At 30.3% G+C, this 24,884-nt stretch overlaps 2 protein-coding genes across 2 annotated transcripts in view; both read left to right on the forward strand.

Moving 5' to 3' along the window:
* The window catches only part of LOC145247348 (vasoactive intestinal polypeptide receptor-like), a 489,053-nt gene that overhangs the window by 173,280 nt on the left and 290,889 nt on the right, over positions 1–24,884 (forward strand). The window contains exon 2 of the mRNA XM_080109023.1: positions 23,957–24,059. Coding sequence (XP_079965149.1) covers positions 23,957–24,059 — 103 coding nt within the window. The remainder of the gene's footprint in view (positions 1–23,956; positions 24,060–24,884) is intronic.
* On the forward strand, positions 17,765–18,529 carry LOC145247131 (uncharacterized). Its single transcript, XM_080108776.1, has one exon. The coding sequence runs from the start codon at positions 17,765–17,767 to the stop codon at positions 18,527–18,529; it is 765 nt and encodes a 254-aa protein (XP_079964902.1).

Raw genomic sequence — 24,884 nt, forward strand, 5'->3', positions numbered from 1 at the left:
TATTGCAATTATTGTAATTATTGCAATTATTGTAATTTTTGTAATGTTTATGTAAGTATTGTAATTATTGTAATTATTGCAATTATTGTAATTATGGTAATTATTATGTAAGTATTGTAATTATTGCAATTATTGTAATTATTGTAATTATTATGTAAGTATTGCAATTATTGTAATTATTGTAATTATTGCAATTATTGCACTTATTGTAATTATTGTAATTATTATGTTAGTATTGTAATTATTGTAATTATTGCAATTATTGTAATTATTGTAATTATTGTAATTATTTTAATTATTGCAATTATTGTAATTTTTGTAATTATTGTAATTATTGCAATTATTGTAATTATTGCAATTATTGTAATTATTGTAATTATTATGTAAATATTGTAATTGTAATTATTGCAATTATTGTAATTATTGTAATTATTATGTAAGTATTGTAATTATTGTAATTATTGTAATTATTGTAATTATTGCAATTATTGTAATTATTGTAATTATTATGTAAGTATTGTAATTATTTTAATTATTGCAATTGTTGTAATTATTGTAATTATTATAATTATTACAATTATTTTAATTATTGTAATTATTTTAATTATTATGTAATTATTGTAATTATTGTAATTATTATAATTATTATGTAAGTATTGCAATTATTGTAATTATTGTAATTATTACAATTATTGTAATAATTGTAATTATTTTAATTATTGTAATTATTACAATTATTGTAATTATTGCAATTATTGTAATTATTGTAATTATTATGTAATTATTGTAATTATTGTAATTGTTGCAATTATTTCAATTATTGTAATTATTACAATTATTGAAATTATTGCAATTATTGTAATTATGGTAATTATTACAATTATTGTAATTATTGCAATTATTGCAATTATTGTAATTATTGTAATTATTACAATTATTGTAATTATTGTAATTCTTGTGATTATTACAATAATTGCAATTATTGTAATTATTGCAATTATTGTAATTATTGTAATTATTGTAATTATTACAATTATTGTAATTATTGTAGTTCTTGTAATTATTACAATTATTGTAATTATTGTAATTATTGCAATTATTGTAATTATTGTAATTATAATAATTATTGTAATGATTGGAATTATTGTAATTATTGTAATTATTACAATTATTGTAATTATTGTAATTATTGCAATTATTGTAATTATTACAATTATTGTTACATAAAAGTCATATTTTCATAAATATGACACAATCGACTTTAAATTGCTCTGAAATCGTATAGAATTGGAAATTGTGACTTTCAATGGGAATCATCTCGAATGCCACAAACGAAGGCAAAAAAAAACGCCAAGGACACAATTGTATAATGTCAGAATAAAATACTAATTCGTATACAATAATTTATTATCCCTGCAAACGAAGAAATTACTATAAACACTTAGCACGTTAAAATAATTGAAAGGTACAACGATGTTTTAGAAATGGTGCAAATAATAATTTAATACTTAAATCTGTTTATTTTAAACTAATTTAATAGTTAAACCTGTTTATTTTAAACTAATTTAATAGTTAAACCTGTTTATTGTAAACTAATTTAATAGTTAAACCTGTTTATTTTAAACGATCAACTCTGGTGTTGCTCAGTATGAACAGGAACGCATGTGTGACCTTCATTAATAAGAACCCTTGTGCACAATTGCCCCATACATAAAGTGGGGACCGAAACAATTATTCAACTATAAAATGGTATAATTACGTTTAATGAATACCTGTGTCTAATCTTCTTCATACTTGATGATAACCCATGTGTATTCCTGGTTTATAACGACATGATATAAACAAATGCTGGCTCATATCTATTTTTGCTTAATTATGACCTGTATGCACTACTTCTCTATGACTTGTGTGTACAAGTACTTAAAACACAGGAATTAATGGGAAATGATATTGTTATTTTTAGTTTAACCATAGGAATTAATGAAAAGTCGTGTAGCTTATATTAATTAGGACACGCGTGCAATACTGCTGCAAGCCTACGAATTAATGAGGAACCATGTGTACCCCTATTTATTTATGACCCGTGCATAGTACTGCTCCTAATCCTGGAATTTATTAGTCTTATGTATACCCCGTGTTTTATGGTGACCCATGTGTACTACTTATTCACACGAAAGAATCAATGTGTACCCTTGCTGAATCATGAAGCGTGTCATTCTGGCTCTCTTTTTCTCTATTTCTATTTAATAAAATGATTTCAAGCATTGTGAATGGGAGCAAAGTATCAAGGTGACAAGTTAGATTTACGGAGTTTGTTTTGTAGTCTATAGATATGTATAAAGATAAGTATGCGTATACAGATTGTGTAAAATAGATTCCTGATTTGTGTAGTACATATCTGATAATATTTACTTATCACATGTGAAAGTGTAAATGAGGATGGAATATATTCACAGATTTAGGCAAAAAGACATGTTGCAAATGTTAAGCGTAAAATAGTTCTTTAAGAAAATTACATATTACATACATGTCTTGTTTTGCCTACAACTTATTTACGCACGTAATAACTACAATGAGAAGATGACAAAAGTATCTACATTTCTATCCTGAATATCCGACACTGAAGGGATATGTACTCCGCATTTGAAAACAGTCATTTGAATAAAGCTCAATGAACAGAAAAATCACCGAGCATATTATTTTTCTATTTTAAGTTCATATATATATATATATATATATATATATATATATATATATATATATATATATATATATATATATATATGGATATATATATACGTGCGTGTGTATATATGTATATATATATATATATGTGTGTGTGTGTGTGTGTGTGTGTGTGTGTGTGTGTGTGTGTGTGTGTGTGTGTGTGTGTGTGGAGAGAGAGAGAGAATAAGTTAAAAAGAATTAGCGTAAAGTTACATGGGAATATTATTACATTATTAAGTCAATTATGGTTATAAAAGAGGAATGACAGAGAAATCTATTTAAACCTTGCCATTTCAAATCTAAATGCTTCCCGTCAAAATCGGAAAAAAGCTGACATTATATAAATGAAAACGAAAAAAGCAGCACCTATTTTGAAAACATTCCGGTAAGAAATGGAAAATATTTTGGAAATTAGGATTGGAAAAAATTGGTTTGAAAGTGGGCGATATGTTAGCAATAAAAAAGAGACGGTATAGAAAAAGTATGAAGGCGAAATAAATTTACAAAATATAGAGAAAAAGACATACGAAGAAAATATTTTATTCATAAAAATATGTATAAAACATTAAAATAATTAAAAACTTTTAAAAAATTAAAAATTTTCAAAAATTTTCAAAAATACCTAAAATTCCAAAATTAAAGAATTGCTAAAAAATTTTAATTAGAAAATAAAGCAGGACAAATGAAATACAATGAAATAAGAAAAAGTAAAAAAAAAAGAAAAAAAGAAAAATAAGAAAGTTAAAAAGTAAATCAATTTAATTTATTGAACAGTAATTGAATATATTTCGGGAAAGATTTCAATATCTGTGCTGCTGAGTCTGAAAAGATGCCGAAAGAGGTAATATATATATATATATATATATATATATATATATATATATATATATATATATATATATATATATATATATATATATATATATATATATATATATCAGAACGGACTTTGAAATCTTTCTTCTGCACATTTTTATTGTATCTGAAAGTAATATATTTGTAAAAAAAAAAACTTAATAATTTTTACTTGTTGTATGAAAAAAATCTATTAAAACAGTCCTAACGCGAATAAAAAAATTCACGTCGTATTACTCGCCATGAAATGGCAATAAAGTTCTACGAGTCTATTATGGGAGAAATGTTCCTACAAACTTACTCATGTTGCCACAATTACAATGCGGGCAGAGATATATATTATGGCAAATAAATGGATGTGCCATCAGAAAACATGGTGATGACATTCAGATTATGATTTGAGAATCTGGTAGGATATCAATCAAATTGTTGGAGATTCACCTCTAACAACATCCAAGATGAGAATAATTGTCAAGAATATGTGAGGGATAAAATATAACAACGATACAAGTAAAGCAAAAGCATTAATATCATTATGTGAAGAGATGAAGCAATTGAATGCTGTGCCGTCGTTCTGTGTCTACTGACCTTATCTAAAGAAGGAGAACGAGGAGGCAGAAGAGACACCCATCACTGATAAGAACTGATGCTGGTGTTTAATGGAGGTCGTGGTATCAGTAGTCACGCCCATTATACTGACGATCTTGATAAATGCCAACAAATGATAGTTTATTCGTGCACCACATACTGAGCATTCAAACAATATGGCGATTCGTGGCTTAAATATACTAATCTATTTACATCGAGGCTTCATGATAGAAAAAATAAAAGAAAGCATTTTTATCTCATCGGATACGGTTATGGGTATTTGATATTACTAATTCGACAACTTTTTGCGTGAGGAATGCTTCAAAAACCTAAACAATATCAAAAACGCCTTCTGTGACTTCATTGCCACCAGAACGCAATATTTTTTACATACCTTGCATAAATACACTTGTTTTGTATTAGCAAAAGCGTGTTGATTCTGATGATGCTTATGTTGATAAAAAAAATATGTTCATCTGGATTTAAAGATGAAAAACTGCAGGAACTTTCTTTTCCATCTGATATATATTTTGCATTGGGTTTTATTTATTTAGTGATTTTACCGAGGGCCCAGTTGCCAAGCTAAATTAGTTAATATATTCCTATGCGGAATAAAACATTGCGGATAAGCTCATAAGCTTTACGTATATTATATTTGCCGTCATTACATTATATTTGCCGTCATTACATTGTATTATATTTGCTATCATTACATTGTATTATATTTGCTATCATCTTGGGACTCACCCTACATCTCCTTATCAGGTAAACTTTATGATATTGCCAGATCAATCGCCAAGCAGACAGTCGATACTAATTGCATCGTACAACATATGTGCTTTTCTATGATCGATTTCTTCTTGAGTCGTTCCACTGAGCAGATTTAGTCTACGATGTAAACTTCAACATTGAAATTAGGTTAATTTCTCAGAAATTTTTCACCTAATTCTGATTTTTTTTAAATTTTTTCTCTATATATAAAAATATAATGATTTCTCAAAAAGTGAGTAACATTTATTTCGTGAACAGAAATATTTTGCTTATCGTTTAGAGCGATGACTTTCTCGAGATAATTCAGCCAAATTGCATTTTATTCTCCACTATAATTAAAATTTCTTTAAAAAATCTGCATAACTTGACGGCATTTCTTAAAATTCCGACACATACTCTTCTCCATAATTTGATGACATAAAAATGTAAGAAAAGAAAAAGTCATAGATCGTACGAAAAAGACAGTTCTTGAATCCTACCCATGTCGGGAAGGACAAACAAATGTCCCCGTACGCACACATTTGTTTGTCCTTCCCGACATGGGTAGGATTCAAGAACTGTCTGTTTCGTACGATCTATGACTTTTTCTTTTCTTACATTTTTATTTTTTATTTCAATTATCCTGAAGATGTCCTCTGAAATAAGGACGAAACGTTGATTTTTTAATAATTTCATTCGTTTTTTTTTCTATTTTTCTCATAACATAACGTCAACCACCGCTGGTATTTTTTCATTCCTTATATATATATATATATATATATATATATATATATATATATATATATATATATATATATATATATAGTTGTGCTGTTTTATTAATATATAAATATATAATATTAACACATATACATATATGTATACCCTAAGCAAAATATGATGAAAGTGAAGATAATTTTCGCGAAAATATATGTTTTCTTTGTTTCCATTCAAAGCCAAGAGTGATCAACAAAATGATGCTTTCTTACAAGGAAAAGAATGTTATATATATAATAATATAAATATATTATTAAAAAATGTTACGATAGTCAATAAATGTTACTTTTATGGTAGAAAAGTTCATTGGTTTGTATTTTTAAGTAGTTTGTAAAGAAAACTTTTTTTTTATTATTTAATTTATTCGACACAGTATGCTTCAACTCAAAAAAATAAAAGCTGACGTGAATTAAGACTAAAGTTAAGGTGTTATTGTGGACCCTCACCCTTTTTAAAAAAACTTTGTTAAACTTTGTGACATATTTACATTCTATGGAGGTCAGACGCGAACGAACACGCAATAATTTTATTATACCATATTTCTTCAAACTGAAACATAATTATCAAAGTATACTTACGCAAATAGATATGAAAATCTTTGTTAAAGTGTGTGCCATATTTCCATGGAGTACAGGCGCGAACGCAGACCCCACAATTTTATTATAACATCCCTATTTAAGTTGAAACATACTTATCAAAGTATTCTTACATACATCTATATCAAAAACCCTTGTAAACGCTTTTTTTTATTTTTTATTTCCATACTTTGAGGACCAGGCACGAACGCAGACCCCACAATTTTTATGAACCACCGTTCTGCCAGATCAAACATACCCATTCCTGATCCTCGATACATCTTCTATCATTATATGTAATCAATTTTTTAAAATAGTCAACCATATAGGAGCCTATACGTGACCAAACACACACACAGACGTCCAGCTTTATATTATAGATATAGTTATGTAGGTAAGCGTGTGTGCAGGGTAACCTCTTAAACTAATGCTATAGTCCGTACTTGGATTTACATTACATAGCAATAGCTGTCTCTTCCTTAGTTTTGCACTGAATCGATACTCTTTAATGCAAAATAAATCTTCTTGATTCTTAAATGAAAGCTGAATTAGAAGTAGAAACATACTTAATACCTACAACTTCCATATATTCGCATTTACTGGAAATCTGCCCATATATCTACTTACTTAATTATACATACTGAATACGCGATAGCTTATAATTTGCTTCCAATTATACCTGTACTGTATTGTACTTCATATCAAAAATGCCGTTACTTGTATCTACATTGAATATACATCTTAACTCACGTCCCACCGCAGATTTAACCGACATAAGTCCAGTTATAACAGACAGAAGTATATAGAAGCCAGAAGTAACTGTAAGAAAGAAAAAGCGACAGTTAAGAGAGAATTTACTGAAGTCACAGTAGAGATCCCTAGATTTAAGAGAGCCTTCTACTCCAGTAGTTTCTTCCCCAGAACTGCTAGACTTTGGAATTCCCTTCCGCTCCCTCCTTCCCCAACGGTACTGACACGCAGAATTTTAAGTGTAATGTGAACCGACATCTTCCTGCCCAACTCCCCATATAGTACCCCCCGTAGTTTATTCCCTGATAGTAGCCCCTTACACCAAAGTGGCAATGTGCCTTGTTTGGGGTGAAAATGTAATAAAAAATGCAGGGATTATTATAAATTTTGAGAGATATATTCTAAAGAGTTACACCAGTATATTATTTATTTTAATAACTTTAATAAGTTCATATATATATATGTGTGTGTGTGTGTGTGTGTGTGTGTGTGTATATATATATATATATATATATATATATATATATATATATATATATAAATATATATATATATATACGGGGGGTGCAATTAATAAGTGAAGACTTGTTTTGATATTCATAATTTAAAAAAAACTGGGGAAAAAGGGAGACTAGTTGATCGGTTCCAATTCTTCATATATTTACGTAAGGTTACAATGTGTTAAAGTCCAAATTAAATTAATCTTTCGTTTTAGTATAGCAAAACGAATCTCAGCGTGTATACTATTATGTCAAAATGGGTTTACGATATATTGATGAACGATTCCTCGATGTAGTTTTTGTTGCATCAAGTCAAATACTCCTTCATAAGTATACTTTTACGTGAGATGCATGCTATTCAATAAGGAGAAAAAATTATTTGCCTCTGTTTCATCTTTAACCATGCAAAATATATCGTCTACATATGGAAAATAGACTAAAAGTTGTATGCGTTCAGATAGTAATTGTTTCTCATAGAAAGCTATTAAAATGTTGGGCATTGTTGGTCTCACAACTGAGTTCATGAATACCCCATCTTACACATTACATCGTTACAACTAAATTTGACAGATATAGTGACAAATCTTATCAATTCAATGTTTATATATATATATATATATATATATATATATATATATATATATATATGTACTTTTTTGTAGAAAAATAAATCCCATACAGTGCTCTCTTATTAGGGAAAAACCTTTCTCGAAATAAGAGCAATATATTTTTTTGTATAATATATACAGGAATTTACATTTATATCGGTAGTCGGTACCGACCGTTTCAAGCCCGGTGGTTGAGGACTGCTCTTAATGTCCGCCTCAGGCTCTCTTCAGCCGACTCTCATCTGTCTTTAACCGGAACCGGAACTCTATATATGCACACCATAATTTTTATTTATTTATTTATCTCGCTCTATTTAAAAACACGTTTTAAAACATTTAAAATTTTAAACTTAAAAATTCTCTCTAGATCTCGTTTAAATGGGTGATAAGATCTACAATAATATAAAATAAAATATTTTGACGTGTGTCTATAACTAAACTTTTAATAGAGCGAGATCATGTTATACTTAATATACTTAATTATAAAAACGCCTATTTTTGACACCGTTTAGACCTATTTCAATCTAAGATTTATTACCGTTTTTAAAACGAAATTACATATAATTTTAAAATAACGTTTTAAATAATTTTAAACGTGAAACGATACTTAAATATAAACGTATGCCATATTTTTACACATTTTAAGTCTATTTTAACTAAATATTATTACCGTAATTAAAACGAAACTAGAGATTATTTTAAAATAAATCTTAAACGTTAAAAGCGATACTTAAAGATTAGTATATACCATCCCCTAGGCACTTCCTAGGTCTATTTCAATCTAAATTTTATCACCCTATTTTTAAACGAGATTAGACATAACTTCAAAATGAACTTTTAAAACGCTTTTAAACGAGACTTAAACTGAATGATAGGGGGGGGATGCTTAAAGAAAAATAATAATATAGAAGGCATCATCCCATACTTTTTAATTTATTGCTTCAAATTTATTACCTGATTAAAGTAACATACAAAAAAAATAAAGAAATAAAAAAAAATAAAATTAAGAAATAAAAAGATAAAAAATAAAAAAATACAAAATAAAATAAAAGAAATAAAGGATATAATAAATAAATAAAAAGTATGGTGTGCATATATAGAGTTCCGGTTCCGGTTAAAGACAGATGAGAGTCGGCTGAAAAGAGCCTGAGGCGGACATTAAGAGCAGTCCTCAACTACCGGGCTTGAAACCGTCGGTACCGACTACCGATATAAATGTAAATTCCTGTATATATTATACAAAAAAAAAAAATATATATATATATATATATATATATATATATAATTTGACTATTTTTTATAGTATTTACACATAAATATATATCACAAAGTTCTCATTTCTATAGCTTTGTAGGGCAATATAAGAGGCAAAAACATGGCTTAAAATTACTACTTTAGTTGTTTATTTACAAAATGTCAGGTTTTTATTAGTAACAACTTGCGTAAACTGTTTCGGCCCAACATTGGCGTGTAAGTATGTAATCGTTCATTATTTATAACTTGCACAACTGAACAGCTCACTAATGCATGGAAATTTTTTTTTAATTTCTACAGCCTATAAACTGGACTCTTTTATTAATATGACGGTATTAACTTCTTATCCACAACATATATGCAATATGCCATGCAAAAATTATAAACATTTTATAAAGTACATTGCATTTTCATCACTTTAACGTCTATACGAGTATCGAATTTTATTGCCTGTTTTTTTGTTTGTTTGTTTGTTTTTTTTTGCTATAATTTAATAATATAAATAATTAATGGGTTTAATATAATGCCTGCAGAAATTTTCATAATTCAATTTAACTAACATTAGTTTTCATCAATCAAACTAGCATATAGGTTTTATTTAAACTATTTCAAATTTAAAACTACTAATTCAAAGCATCGTAAAAATTTGCTTACAACTATTTATCGTTTGAAACTGCTTTATAAGTTGAAACTTTAATTTTCGATATTTTCTTTCTAACTCATTACTAGTTACTTATTTTTAAAAGTCTATTTTCTTTTCTTGCTTAATAATTGTAATTAATTCCTTTTGGTTAATTATGTAACGTGTTTACTATTATTACTATGAATAGGTCAGGAGCTTACTACAAGGTTAACTATACACCGTTCAAACTATCCATTGTAAATATTAATTCAATTTAATGTAGTTAACATTAATTATGGTTATTTCAAATACTACTGATCTACTAATATGTAATTTTATTTTATTAATTATACATTTTTTGCTTTAATTACCTTCATAGTAAAACTTAATATGAGTTTCAATTTTGTAACACGCTATTTCAATTCAGTTATTAGTTAGATCGGAGGAATATATTCCATTTTTCACATTTTTTATATATATATATTGTACTGTATTTCCATGTGTATAATCTCGTCCTTTATCAGAGTTTAGACAAAGTGCTAATCTGTTATTTAATTGGTATAGTTTATTATCGTCCAGTGCATTAATAGTAACGAATGTTAGGTTACTCCTACTTACATTCAATTATAATAATTCCCATTTTTTCTGGACGCTCACGAATAGATTGGAAAAAAGCTAAACGGCACATACACCCGTATGCTACGAACATTCAACTATTCTGCAAAGTTTAATCGTCAGCAAGTTTGTCACTAAAAATAGATACAGAATTTTGTTTCTTTTTATTTTATATTTGTCTATCACAAAAAGCAAGTAGTTCAAAGCAATTCTCTTCCGCGAACATTTTTTCTCTGAAAAAAAAGAAAACAACTGCAAAGCATTATACTTAAGGTATTACAAATTCATACAGGAAATTATTACTGTAAGTATTATGAATCACACCAGAACCATGACGGTCTGGGAGAAAAAAAAAGAAATTTACGGATTCACTCATGATCTACCCAAACTGAAATACTGATACACCTTCGGAGTATCAGTATTTCTTAAGGGTGTTGTGTCGGAATTATTTGCGTTACCTACGAACTAACTGATCTAGATACAATAAATACCGATCGACAAGGCATGAATGCAGAGGTCTAGATCCATCGAATTAACAAAGCTTGTTCGTTGGCTAGACAAACAGCTTTCCCTTTGTTCTTGTTAATATATTTTCTTTTCTATTTTCATGTTCTGTTTTTCTTGTAAGCATTTAACCATTTATGAAGAAGAATGTAACTCTACTTTAGCTTTCTTTGATGTACTCCATCGAGTTAACTTACATAAATATGTCGTAAACCCACGTTTACAGAGTTGGAAACGCGTTGGAGTTAGTTTTGCCCTACAAAACGAAAGATTAATTTAATTTGGACACTTACACATCATGCCTTTATGATAATAGATGAAGAATTAAAAACGATCACTGATATTTTATTCAAAGGGTTTACCTTCTTGATAGTATTAGGGCAGTCATCGAAAACAAATAACATCTCTCGAAATAAATACGATGGCTAACTGTTCGATTTATATTCTATCGTTAGAATTAGTGAGAAATTCGCCAAGCAAATCAGTTCAATTTTGCTTCTAGCGTACGTGTTCTTTACGAAATTGTTATTGGCATCTTCTCGAAAAATGTTCTACCACACTCTCACCACAACAATCATGTAATTTATCAATTAAAATGCAGTTGCAATGGTGACTACGTGGGTGGAACAAAATTAATAATAAGTGGTAGAGTCTAACAATACATATCTACACAAAACCATAAATCGTACCTACCTACCAACGGACGTTCTTAGTAACAGATCTGGATCTTCAATAGCTGACCATTTGCATAAAACCCGTCGTGTGCTACGATTTTAATAATTAGCTCATTTACCATTTTGAGTGGTGCTTATTCGGACGTTCGTTTCAAGTGTATAGGTACCATTTACGTACGTCTGAAAAAAAAACTTCTTTTTTAAGCAGAAAGCATGTGGCTTAGATTAGAGTATGATACGTTTGTAAGAAATTGCTTTATTGTATACATCTCATATTTACTAACATTCTATAATCATGCTTTATTGTACACGCAATAACTCTTATCCACGAGTGGCCTCCGGGCCTTGATAAGTGGTGACTACCATGTAAAAACATACTTATCAAACTTACATACATTTCATAGTCATGCTTTATTGTATACTGATCATAATTTCACACATTTTATAATAATGTTGTATTGTATATTTATCATATTTACATACATTCTATAATCATGCTTCATTCTACACTTATAATACTTACATACATTTTATAATTGTGCGTTATTGTATACTTATACTTACATTCTACAACCATGCGTAATTGTATATTTATCAAACTTACATAATTCTATAATCCTGCTTTATTTTGTACTCATAATAATTATATGCATTTCATAATCATGCTGTATTGTATACTTATCATAATTACATACATTCTATAATCATGCGTTATTGTATGTTTATCATACTTACATACCTTCTATTATTATGCTTAATTGTATATTTATAATACTTACATACATTTGATATTATGTGTTATTGTATACTTATACTTACATTCTATAACCCTGCGTTATTGTATATTTATCATAATTACATAATTCTATAAACATGCTTTATTGTACACTTATCACAATTACATATCTCTATAATTAGGCTTTTATATACTTATCGTAATTAGAGACATTTCATAATCATTCTTTATGGTATACAAATCATACATACATTTCATAAGCATGCTTTATTGAGTATTTATCATAATTATATACATTTTATAATCATGCTTTATCGTGTACATATCATACAGACATTTCATAAATATTATTTATTGTACTTACACACATTCTAAAATCATGCTTTATTGTATACTTATCATAATTACATACATTCTAAAATCATGTTTTTATACTTATGAAAAATACACAATCATGATTTATTGTGTATTTATCATAATTACATATATTCTATAATCAAGCTTTATTGTGTACTTATCATATTTACATATATGTTTCATAAGTATTTTGTTGTATATCATAATGACATATGTTTTGAAATAATGCGTTATTGTTTACTTATAATGACATCCATTCTATAATTATGCTTTATGGTATAATTATCATATTTACATACATTCTCTAATTGGGAATCCGGTGTTGCCCGGGCCTACAAATTATAAATAGAAGAAATGTAATTTCGTTTGGGAACAGTGCTACAATAAGGATATTGAGCACTTTTTCATTATTAAATGTCAATTTCACTGTGGGCAAGCTTTAGAGATTTCAATGCTCACAACGTTGAATTGATAGTCTACTCAAACAAACGGGATCTTTTTGCTCCTGCTCGATGCTGAAGAATAATTTGCAAATCTCCTAACAATATGCCCCGAACTTTGCTCATACTCAGTTCTTTTTTTTTTACATGGGTGTCACCACTTATCAATGCCCAGAGGCCACTCGAGAATAAGGGTTAATAGGTATACATTAGTCATTGTGATTTTAGCATAGTAAGCAGTGGGAATTTTGTAACTTGGATTACTTAGGGGGACGATTCAATTAGAACTTGTACACATTGGACGTTTTCTTTTTTATTCATAGGTATCAACACATTATCAAGGCCAAGAGGCCACTCAAGGATAAGGGTTAAAGAGTGTACAGTAGAAATTGGACAATATAATAATCATTAGTAATGAAAATTTGTTAAATTTGATAACTTATATGGAACGGCTCATCAAGAACTTATTTACGTTAGACTTAAAGACAACCATATTGTAGTCAGCCGGAAAGCAGGAAAACGGAAGACAATTCCACAGGCGTGCAGTTCTAATAAAAAAGCTTTGTTCATGGAATCTACGTTTAGTTCTGTCACCGCTAGGATCTTCTGATCACTCAGTTGTCTACATAAAGATAAAAACGCAAAAGTATAACGAAATCTCAAATATCCCCTTTCATCAGACAGTTTATCGATCACCTATACTTAATTTTGAACACTTGTTAAACAAAGTTATTATGTTATCGATCAGTAAACCTCGATGTTATTCTACATTAGAATTTTAGTTTTGAAATTTCTTTTTCATATTTTTTTAAAAATAATTTATCGTCAAGTTTTTCATCTTGACGTAGTTGAAGAAGTAATATAGAATATACGATGACAAAACTCTAAGTCAGTGGATTATAATATGCAGCATTAAAGAAAACAATTGAGAATGAGTTAGAATTGGTCCTACTTTACTTGTTACTAGGAAACAAAAATTTATGTTAGCATATTATTATGTTTTCGCGATTATTTCAGATGAATACAAGAGATCCGACGTCAGCAATATTTTCAAGTTAAAACCATTACACATTCAACAGTTTCCAAGTTTGATCAAGATTATATGATAAAATTTACTTGTTATTTCAAATTGAAACCAACGAAATTGATGTCTTTCTAAACTGTATAATTTAAAATAAATATTATGCTCTTATATTGATTTTTACTTTATAATCGAGCACTTTGCTGAAGTCTTTTCAATAAACAGCATGAATATATATATATATATATATATATATATATATATATATATATATATATATAAGTGAAAGTGTCTGTCTGTCTGTGTATATTTCCCTACACAATAACTCTATCGATTTTCAGTCTACGGACTCGAAATTTGATATACAGGGTATTGAGATTTTGGAATATCTTTGTAATCAGTTTTCGGCCAGGAATTTGGCTGTTAAGGGTCAAACTTTGAGAACTCTACCAAACTCCAACGCCATTTTTGGGTATAAACATTTAAAATTGTAGATATAGATTTCTTAGACTAGGATCTAAATTAATAACTTGATTTGAGGCCAAAACAATAAATTTTAAGGGTCATAATGGGGGTCAAAGTTAAAAATGCATTTGACCTCTGCGGTTACTACCAAATTACTCAGACAATTTCTGGTCTAAACATTAGAAATTTTACAAAAAAGGTATTCAGAGATAAGGCAAGCTTTTTAATCGGTTTAGGTCGACAATTTGAGCTACCAATATATAAATGTATGTATGTATGTTTGCATGTCTGCATAAAACTTTCAACAATGGCGACGGATTTTTACTAGATCCGAATAGTTTTTAAGCTTGGCCTTTCAGACGACGAACACCGAAAAATTGGCTAAAAACATTAATTTCTTCACCCTCAACTGGGTACTTTACCACAGGGAGGGGTCGCTTCTTTCACCGATATTTTCGAAAGTCATCCCCTCTTTTCGGTTGGCTACCCTTATTTAAACCTACGTCACTTCCGATTTGGAGATGGCTGTAACAGCAAAGACGTCACGTTTTTTCCCCGTTCTTTTTCTGCTTCGCGGTACGAGTTCGAGCCTACCTTCCTTTTTTTTGCTCAATACACACCTCCAAACACCCGGGCAACGCCGGACACCCATATATATATATATATATATATATATATATATATATATATATATATATATATATATATACAGCATATATATACATATATAAACGGTAAAGAGCATATATATAAATATATATATATACACACACATGCATATATATATATATACATGCATATATATATATATATATATATATATATATATATATATATATATATATATATATATACTGTAGTTTGCGGTAATTGCGCCAAGTCCAGGGTAACCGCGCATATAAAGAGCACTTTTTTTTTGTTAGCGCAAATACCCCGAACTACGATATATATATATATATATATATATATATATATATATATATATATATATATATATATATATATATATATATATAAGTTTAATTCACAATTTTTGAAAACACGCGTTCTTTTATTTTCTCATAAGAATATATATTGCAGATTTTCGTTAGAAATCTTTAACAAAGAGTAAAAATATTTTGGAATGTAGCAAACTCTTCAGACAATCTATCTATCTATACTCCTATAAATTCGTTTTTCTTTTGTGTGTTATGATACTCATATAAAAACTTTCTTTTCTATTTATTTAAAAAGAAAATACAACATTATTATATATGGGGCGTAGAATTACATTCACTGGCAAAAGATCCAACTAATTTGCATATTCTTTTAAACATTCATTTTAATTAATTCCCTATTAGTTTTTTCGGTTTTCTGATGGGATGATCATTAGTTAACTATTGCGTGTAATTATATTCATGCAGATATTCTACATGATTTATACTTGCATAATATTTGCGTAGAAACTTGTTTCCATATATATTTATCTATACGTATATATTTTTGTTTAGTCAATAAAAGTGAAGGTGTCTGTGTGCGTGTGTGTCTGTCTGTGTAAATTTTCCAACGCAATAACTCAATTTTCTGTCTGCTGACTCTAAATCTGATATACCAGGTACTAAGATTTGGGAAAATCTTTTTAATCCGTTTTTGGCCAGAAATATGGCTATTAAGTGATCAAAGTTCAACGATTTGACTTTTAAGAACTCTACCAAACTCCTCCGACAAGTTTGGGTCTAAACACTTGAAATTTTAGATATAGGTTCTTTTGAGATGGATCTAACTTATTAACTTGATTTGAGCCCAAAACAATAAATGTTAATGGGTCATAATAGGGGGTCAAATTTTAAAAAATTGACCTTTTTTTTTTGTTTTTTTGCTCAACATACACCTCCAAACACCCGGGCAACGCCGTGCTAGTCTATATATCTATTAAAGTGAACGCGTTTGTGTGTATGTCTGTATGTGTGTCTGTGTACATTTTCCTTCGCAATAATTCAATTGAAATTTTACATAAAGCGTATTCAGAGATAGGGCAAGCTTTTTCATCGGTTTGGGTCGAACATTTTTAGTTACCAATATATAAATGTGTGTATGTATGTATGTTTGCATGTCTGCCAAACACTTTCGACAGAGGCGACGGATTTTCTCAAGATCAGTATAGTTTTTAAGTTCGACCTTTCAGACGACAAATATCGAAAACTTGGCTAAAAATATTAATATCTTCATCTTAAACTTGACACTTTTCTACAGGGGGGTCGCCTTTTTCGCCTATATTTTTTAAGTCATCCTCTCCTTTCGATTGTCTAGCCTAAATTTTAAAAAATGTCAGTTCTGGTTTGGCGGTGGTCGTAAGAGCATAGGCGTCAATTTTTTTACCCCGTTCTTTTCCTCCTTTGCGGTATGGGTTCGAGCCTGCCTTCCTACTACCACTTTTTTTAAATTTTTTACTCAACATACACATCCAAACACTCGGGCTTAAATGCTAGTTCTTTAAAGAAAAGGTACTCCTGCAGTATTTTACCCACCGATTTCACGATCTTAGCCGAGCGTTGATCGACATCCGTCGGAAAACGCCGGAACATGGCGAGCGGTACGATACTCTATCAGCCAATCAGGGCGCTTCAAACGAACGCGCAGCAGACGGATAATTTTCATTGGAATTACACACATAGCGTTTCATTTCAGTTATTTTATTGTTTCAAAGTAAAAATACACAGCCTTTCTTTTCATCGCTATCGGAAAACAAAAATGAACCTAGGACTGCTGGAAACAACCTTGCACTCCACTGAAGCCGTCGTCGAGTTTTGCCAGGAGAGAAGATTAATTCCTACATCGGTCGCCTGCCCAAAACGCCAGACACAGTGCGAATTAAAAAAAAGGGACCAAGTAAAAGACGGCTTTGCGTGAGGGTGTAGGAATACGCGTTGTAGAAAATGGATTTCGCTGCGACATGGGACGTTTTTCATGGCCTCCAAGCTGACCATAAAAGTGATAATAAAATTGATATATCTGTGGGCTTTTGAGTTGGCTACAGAGAATAACGTCCGCCGGGAATGTGGGATATCCTCATCTCATACTATAACCGACTGGAAGAACTTCCTACGGGACGTCTGCCTAGATTATTTACGCAGGCATCCTAGGCAGATCGGAGGCCCAGGCCACACAGTGGAGATAGACAAGTCTGTCTTCAACCGACGCAAACATAACGTCGGCAGACTCGTCGAACCAATCTGGGTTTTCGGCGGCTATGACCCCGCTGAGAAGGAGGGTTTCTTGGTAACGGTACCTAATAGAAACGCTGAAACCCTCCTTCCAATAATTAAAAAATATATCTTGCCGGGGACAACGGTCGTGTCCGACTGTTGGAGAGCCTATAACAGAGTAGGGAGCGAAGGGTTTTCACATCTAACTGTAAATCATAGTCTCCATTTCGTGGATCCAATTACGAAGGCGACCACAAATCACGTCGAGAGGATGTGGAAAGAAGCCAAACAGAGAAACAAGCGAGAATGCGGTACCAACCGGGAGCTGTTGGAAACATACTTATGCGAATTTATGTGGAGACAAAAATTTGGACACAACCCTTTTGTCTCCATAATAAATCAAATCGCGGAAGGCTACCCGGTTGGGAAGGAGCTTCTTTCCACATCCTCTGAAAACCCTTTGCTCCCTACTTTGCCTCTACAGTCAGTAGAAAATCTTTCAGTCGGAACTAAAGATAAACAGTGATTGTTGTGTTCCCCCCCCTACAAACATTACTGAAAAAAAAACATTGTTGTTACTGTTTAATAACGTTTTGTAAAAAAACAAAAACAAAAAAAAAAAACATTGAAGTGTTTATTACTGTTGCTTACCCCCGCCTCCAAAAAAAAAGCTATCGGAAAACAAAGTGAACCAAAAAAAAAAAAATTCAACAAAATAAATTTATTTTACTTTAAAAAAACTTACGGTAAGTGTTTGTGATTTATTTTATCCAAATTTTTTGTATTAATTTTATCCATTTTGTTGTGTGTGTGTAATATCTTTTCCTTGTAATGTTGTTGCTATTCACATACTTTTAGCGTTCTTGCACCGTAGCTCCGAATTCTCGGCTTTCGTCGGCGTTAACGCCGAAAGCGTTCGTCAGCGCTCGGCTAAGATCGTGAAATCAGTGGGTAAAATACTGCAGGAGTACCAAAGAAAACAAACTATTCAAGCACAATTTTTACCGTCACAAACAGTCAAAATCATATCTATGATATCGAAGGTTGTAAATGTTGTCGTTTTTGTTGTTGTTGTTGAGGTCTCCATCTTTTCATTTGTTTTTTAATTTATTTTTACCTGTCAGCCGTACTTTCGTATTCATAATTATTCCTTTTTTTCATTTTATTTAATATAATGTACATCTATAAACTTATTTTCTCCATTTAATGATAATTATGTATTATTAATTTAAATTATTTTGTTTTTTTTTAAACAACAATATCATTGGGATGTTTTTTTACTTGGTTGTATGTCAATAATGTAATGGCTGTAGATTCGTACTTGTAATATTTATTTTTATGCATTTTATTTAATTTACTTCCTTAAATCTATTTTCTCCATTTATTCCTTATTGTATATTATTATCAATTTATATTGCTTCGTATTAAAACTACAATATATTTGGAATGTATTTCTTTTTCTGTCTACCATTAAACATTCTATTTTATTTGTATATATTACAGTTATTTTATCCAAGGGAGATCACTCTCATTCATTTTTCCTAATATATATATATATATATATATATATATATATATATATATATATATATATATAGTAAGTTGTAAAATATATATGGCAATAAAACTACACAGAATATTCCGCGTTTCATCATATGTTGTTCTTAGGTTTCCTTATCCCCATATTTCCTGATTTTATTCAATTTTGCATTGTCTAAATTTATTATAATTTTTGTTAAAGTAAGGTGAAGCTGAGACAGAAAAATTAACTGTATTTTTATTAATTATTTTGCTTAGTGTACATCCTTATCAATAATTTGGTCAAATTCTGTCGGAATATTATTTTTGATGTGGTCACTGTATGGCGGATTAAATTAGATGGTCCACTTACAAGTAAAAATGTCTGTGTGTGTGCGTGTCTGTGTACATTTCTCTACAAAATAACTCTGTCACTCGAGATTTGATTTAAGGAGTATAGAGATTTGGGAAAATCTGATTTTCGCCCAGAAATCTGGCTGTAAAGAAGGGGTCAAAGTTCAACGATTTTACCTTTGAAAACTCTACACAACTCCTCCGCCAATTTTGGGTCTAAACACTTGAAATTTAAAATATAGGTTACTTGGGCACGGATCTAACTTTTGAATTTGTATTTGAGCCCCAAATAATAAATGGTAAGGTCCCATAATAGGGGTCAAAGCAAAAAAAATTGACCTCTGCAGTCTCTACCAAATTACTTAGCCAATTTCTAGTTTAAACATTTGAAATTTTACATAAAGGGTATTCAGAGATAGCGCAAGCTTTTTAATCGGTTTTGGTCGAAAATGTGAGCTGCCAAGGGGCCTAAGTTCAAAAGATTTTACCTTTGCGGTGTCTAGCAAACTACCCAGCCAATTTTGGATCTAAACGTTTGGAATTTATATATAACGGATATTCAGGCATGCGGCACGCATTTTAATCAGTTTGGGGGCAAAAATTTGGCTGCTAAAAGGTCAAAGTTGAAAGAGTTGACCTTTGCAGATTCTGCTAAAACACCTCCGCCAATTTTGGATCTAAAGACTTTAAATTTAAGATGTAGGTAACTTGGACATGGATAAAACTTTGTATTTTGATTTGAAACCAAAATAATAAATGTTAAGGGGTCAAAATTTGGGTCAAAGTCAAAAAATTTACCTCTCCAGTCTCTACGAAATTACTCAGACAAATTTTTAGTTTAAACATTTGAAATCTTACATAAAGTGTATTCACACGTAGAACAGGTTATGAACAGTACATAGGGCCTGAGCAAATCCGGGCTGACCTGCTGTATACACACATACATACATACATACATACATACATACATACATATGTATGTGTGTGTATGTGTGTGTGTAAAATCTATATTATATCTAAAAACTCATATAACTCATACATAGGCCACCCCATAACAACACTCTCCCGATGTCTAACCTACCACTGAGCAGACAATGGCGCTATAAAACAACACCTAACACTCCACGATAAAAACCTCAAATCATCATGCACCCACCTTTATAACCAATAAAAAAAAACTAACTATAAATACACCAAGCCTCAATAAAGTAAATCACAACAACAACAATCGCTCCTGACGACTATCGAATGCACCGATGGAAAGCGCTTGAGAAGAATATGGCCGAACAACAACTACTGGGCGCTATAATATACAAAATGCCAGCCGAAATAAAAAAGAAAAAGATCGCTCGGCGAATCGAAGAGTTATCCAACAAAATTGGAAAAAATAAGAACTCAGTTGTGGTTGAATAATGACTTGCATTATATATATATATATATATATATATATATATATATATATATATATATATATGTATGTATATATGATAAGTAAAATACGATAAATCACTTATAATGAGTGTTGGAGTAACTTCTAAAAATATATGCACAATATATGCAAATCATTTATAATATTGTACATGTATAGATATTGTGCATTTAACGAACCAGACGTAACTCAGCATTTGCTCGGCTTTGTCCGATGCATGACGTCAACAGCTGGATATAACCGAGGGTTGCCGATTAAGCAGACGAGAATTTCGCTATCAATTGGAAAAGTGTCACAACTCAAGAAACGCTTATTTGAAGAAGTTAAAAAAAAAAATTGTTTTAAAAAGATAACTGACGAAATAATAATGAATATTACAAACCTTGCGGACCAGCTTCAGACCCCAGAGGCTGCACTAAACTTTTGCCAGCAACGGAAATTGTTGGCAGAAGAGAAAAGGTGTTTACATTTTGGCCAGGATTGTGTACTTGCAAAGAAAACAAGCCTTTCCGACGATTACGGTTGGAGGTATAGAAGTGTAACATGTCGTCGATGGACCTCCATTAGGATTGGGACCTTCTTCTCAAAATCCCGACTAACCATCGCATGTGTAATAAAAATAATATACTTATGGGCGTTCGAGATGGCATCTACAAAAAATCTCCATCGCGAATGTGGGTTACGTTCTCACCACACAGCTGTGGATTGGAAAATTTTCCTGCGTGATATATGCAGGGAATATTTTCTTAGGAATCCCCGGCAGATTGGAGGCCCAGGCCATACGGTAGAAATCGACGAGTCCGTTTTTAACCGCAGAAAACACAACGTCGGCAGACTTCTGATACCGGTCTGGGTCTTCGGTGGATACAACCCCGCCAAAAAGGAGGATTTCTTGGTCACTGTACCAAATAGGAACGCCGAACCCCTCCTTCCACTAATAAATAAAAAAATCCTTGTTTCTGGCAAAAAAAAAAGTCCTTGTTTCTGGCGAAAATAAATGTACAAATAATCCTTGTTCCTGCCCCCATGCTTTTTATTGCCCCTTTTTTAGGCTTTTTCCATTTATTTGACAAATAGTTGCAAAAAAAAAATATTAACTTTTACGTGTTTAAGACATAGACAATGTTTTTTACATTAAAAATTGAAAAAAAAACAGTTCAGACAAAAAAGTTTCCTATTATTTAACAAAAAAAACTTGTTTTATATGTATTTATTTTGAAAACAGGAAACAATTTCAAACAATAATAATAAAAAAAAACATAAATCAACGATAGGTTTTTGCTTTTTACTTATTAAATTTTTTTATGTTTCTACATTTTACATTTTCATTGTACAGTTTTGTTGTAGCGTTGTTTTTATTTTATCGCCAACGCTCGGTTTTATCCGGCTGTTGATGTCATGCGCCGGACAAAGCCGAGCAAATGCTGAGTTACGTCTGGTTCGTTAAATGCACAAGTACCATAAATTGTACAATATTTTTGAGTAGTTGCTTTACTTATGATCCAAGATGCTAAGTGACTCCTGTGTCGCACACATACTAAAGTTTGCTCTAAAGATGGCTTTGTGTTTTTAAATTGTATGAGTTAAAATTAATATTACCTTGAAACAGCTGTAAAAAATTTTTATGTTTTGCTCTTTATTATGCGCTAGATAAGAAATGACAATTATCGTTGTTCTCCCATTCTTTCTTTTTCAAGAATATTTTACAACACTTTCAGAAAGATTTTAAATGTAGCAATCTAAATTTTAGCTAATTATTTCTGTTTTTTTAATTTATATTAACGATATATAAGATGGTTATAGTACGTGTATTGCTAAATCATTTTGAAGTTATTTGCACTTAAACTGATGCTTGTGATGTTGAAAGGGATTTTTATTATTAAAAATATCATATTTTCCCCGAGTCATAAAAATATGACGTCATATAATATACTTTAGGAAATCGATGTGTCAACATAGTGAATAAATGTATATGCACATTTATGTATATATCTCGATATATCAGTATAATGTGTACACACACGCATATATATATATATATATATATATATATATTAAAATTAAAAAAAATATTTTAAGTAGTCTAAGCGTATCGATTAACGTTTAAACAGTTTTGTGTTTCGCCAGGACCTCAATTAGGCCTAGAATTTTTAAAAGAAGATAAAACTTAATATACTTAAGGCAATCGAAAACTGTCAAATAACATTTCTCATGAGTCCATCGAAAAGAAAGGCATGTCAAATATTACTGTTACTCTATTTTTCATAACAAATCACGGGTGTATCTATAGTATGTTTTCTATTATAAATATAATCAAAAGACACACACACATACACACATACAGACACATATATATAACTTTAATATTTCGTAAATTATATTTAGTTTTCTGATGTTATGTATTGTGTTTGTGTTGCCTTATTAAAATCTGAGATTATATTTCAGTTCTATAATTTGCTTCTGATTCATTATTTCGCATATTTTTAATTGCTGGTCTCACCTGAAAATACTAATCGGTAGATGCTTTCCCGTTTTCTTCTTGATTTTACTATAATAGGATATCTATGATGAAATAATGTAGACATTCTTTTAGATTTCCTTGCGTTCTTTTTTTATTATGCTTATCTTAACGGCTTTGTTCTTATCTTGTAGGAAATTGTCAATATAAATGTGGTCTTGCAGTCTAGACTTCTGGTAGCTGAAAAATTGAAATGCCAAGAAAAGTTTGAACAATCTAACTCATCAGGAATTGAAGGTAATGTTTATTTTATTTATAATCGATATTACAATTCTAAACAGAATATGACCGTTTCAAGTAATGATATCATGAATTACTGAGCAAATTACAAGTAAAACCAAAAATGCCTTTTCATTCAGAGACAGATACTTTACAACATAAGAACACGAAAATAATAGAATATTTTTGTATTAAACAAATATTGTACTTTTGATCTGCCTTTAAATATTTTAATCCTATTGTTTTATTATGAAATTTACTCAATGAATAGAAACATTTACAATTTTATTGAAACTGATGCAAACTATAATTCGAGAGAAACACAATTCGTCTTGTCCATTGTTTTTCTGTTTCTTTGGAAAAGTGCTATATTTCCGTTCACGACACAGATCTTCCATTCGTTGTATCGGTCCAAAGTTAATGGAGTGTCAACGGTGTGGTATCAGTATGTCGTACAATAAACGGATTCCCCAAACCACATCATGTTAAATCATGTTTATTCTTTACAGGTTACAATTGGGCATGAACAGGATCGCAAAAAAATAAACTCGGAATTTAAATTAAAACTAAATCAAAACACAAACTCAATGATTCGTGTCTGTAAAATATTTATTTCAAATGGACTAATCGAATTTTCTCTATGCTAACTCCGCGGTGATGGTAGAAGTGAATGGGAAGAGTTCGAAACCCTTCAGTTTATCACGTTCAATTCATCAAGCGTGACCGTTATCACCCATGCTATACGTGCTAGCGACAGAGCCATTTTTTGCGCAGACTAAGGGTGAATCCGGTTCTACGCGGAATCACTTTGCCAGGTGCGCATGCCCAGGTAAAGTACTCCGC

Source organism: Euprymna scolopes, chromosome 25 (genome assembly GCF_053919585.1).
Source record: "Euprymna scolopes isolate OS-2025 chromosome 25, ASM5391958v1, whole genome shotgun sequence".
Lineage (NCBI taxonomy): Eukaryota > Metazoa > Mollusca > Cephalopoda > Sepiida > Sepiolidae > Euprymna > Euprymna scolopes.

What these genes read in the sequence shown, in the direction of transcription:
- LOC145247131 (XM_080108776.1), top strand. Translation starts at nt 17,765, where the DNA reads ATGGCCTCCAAGCTGACCATAAAAGTGATAATAAAATTGATATATCTG.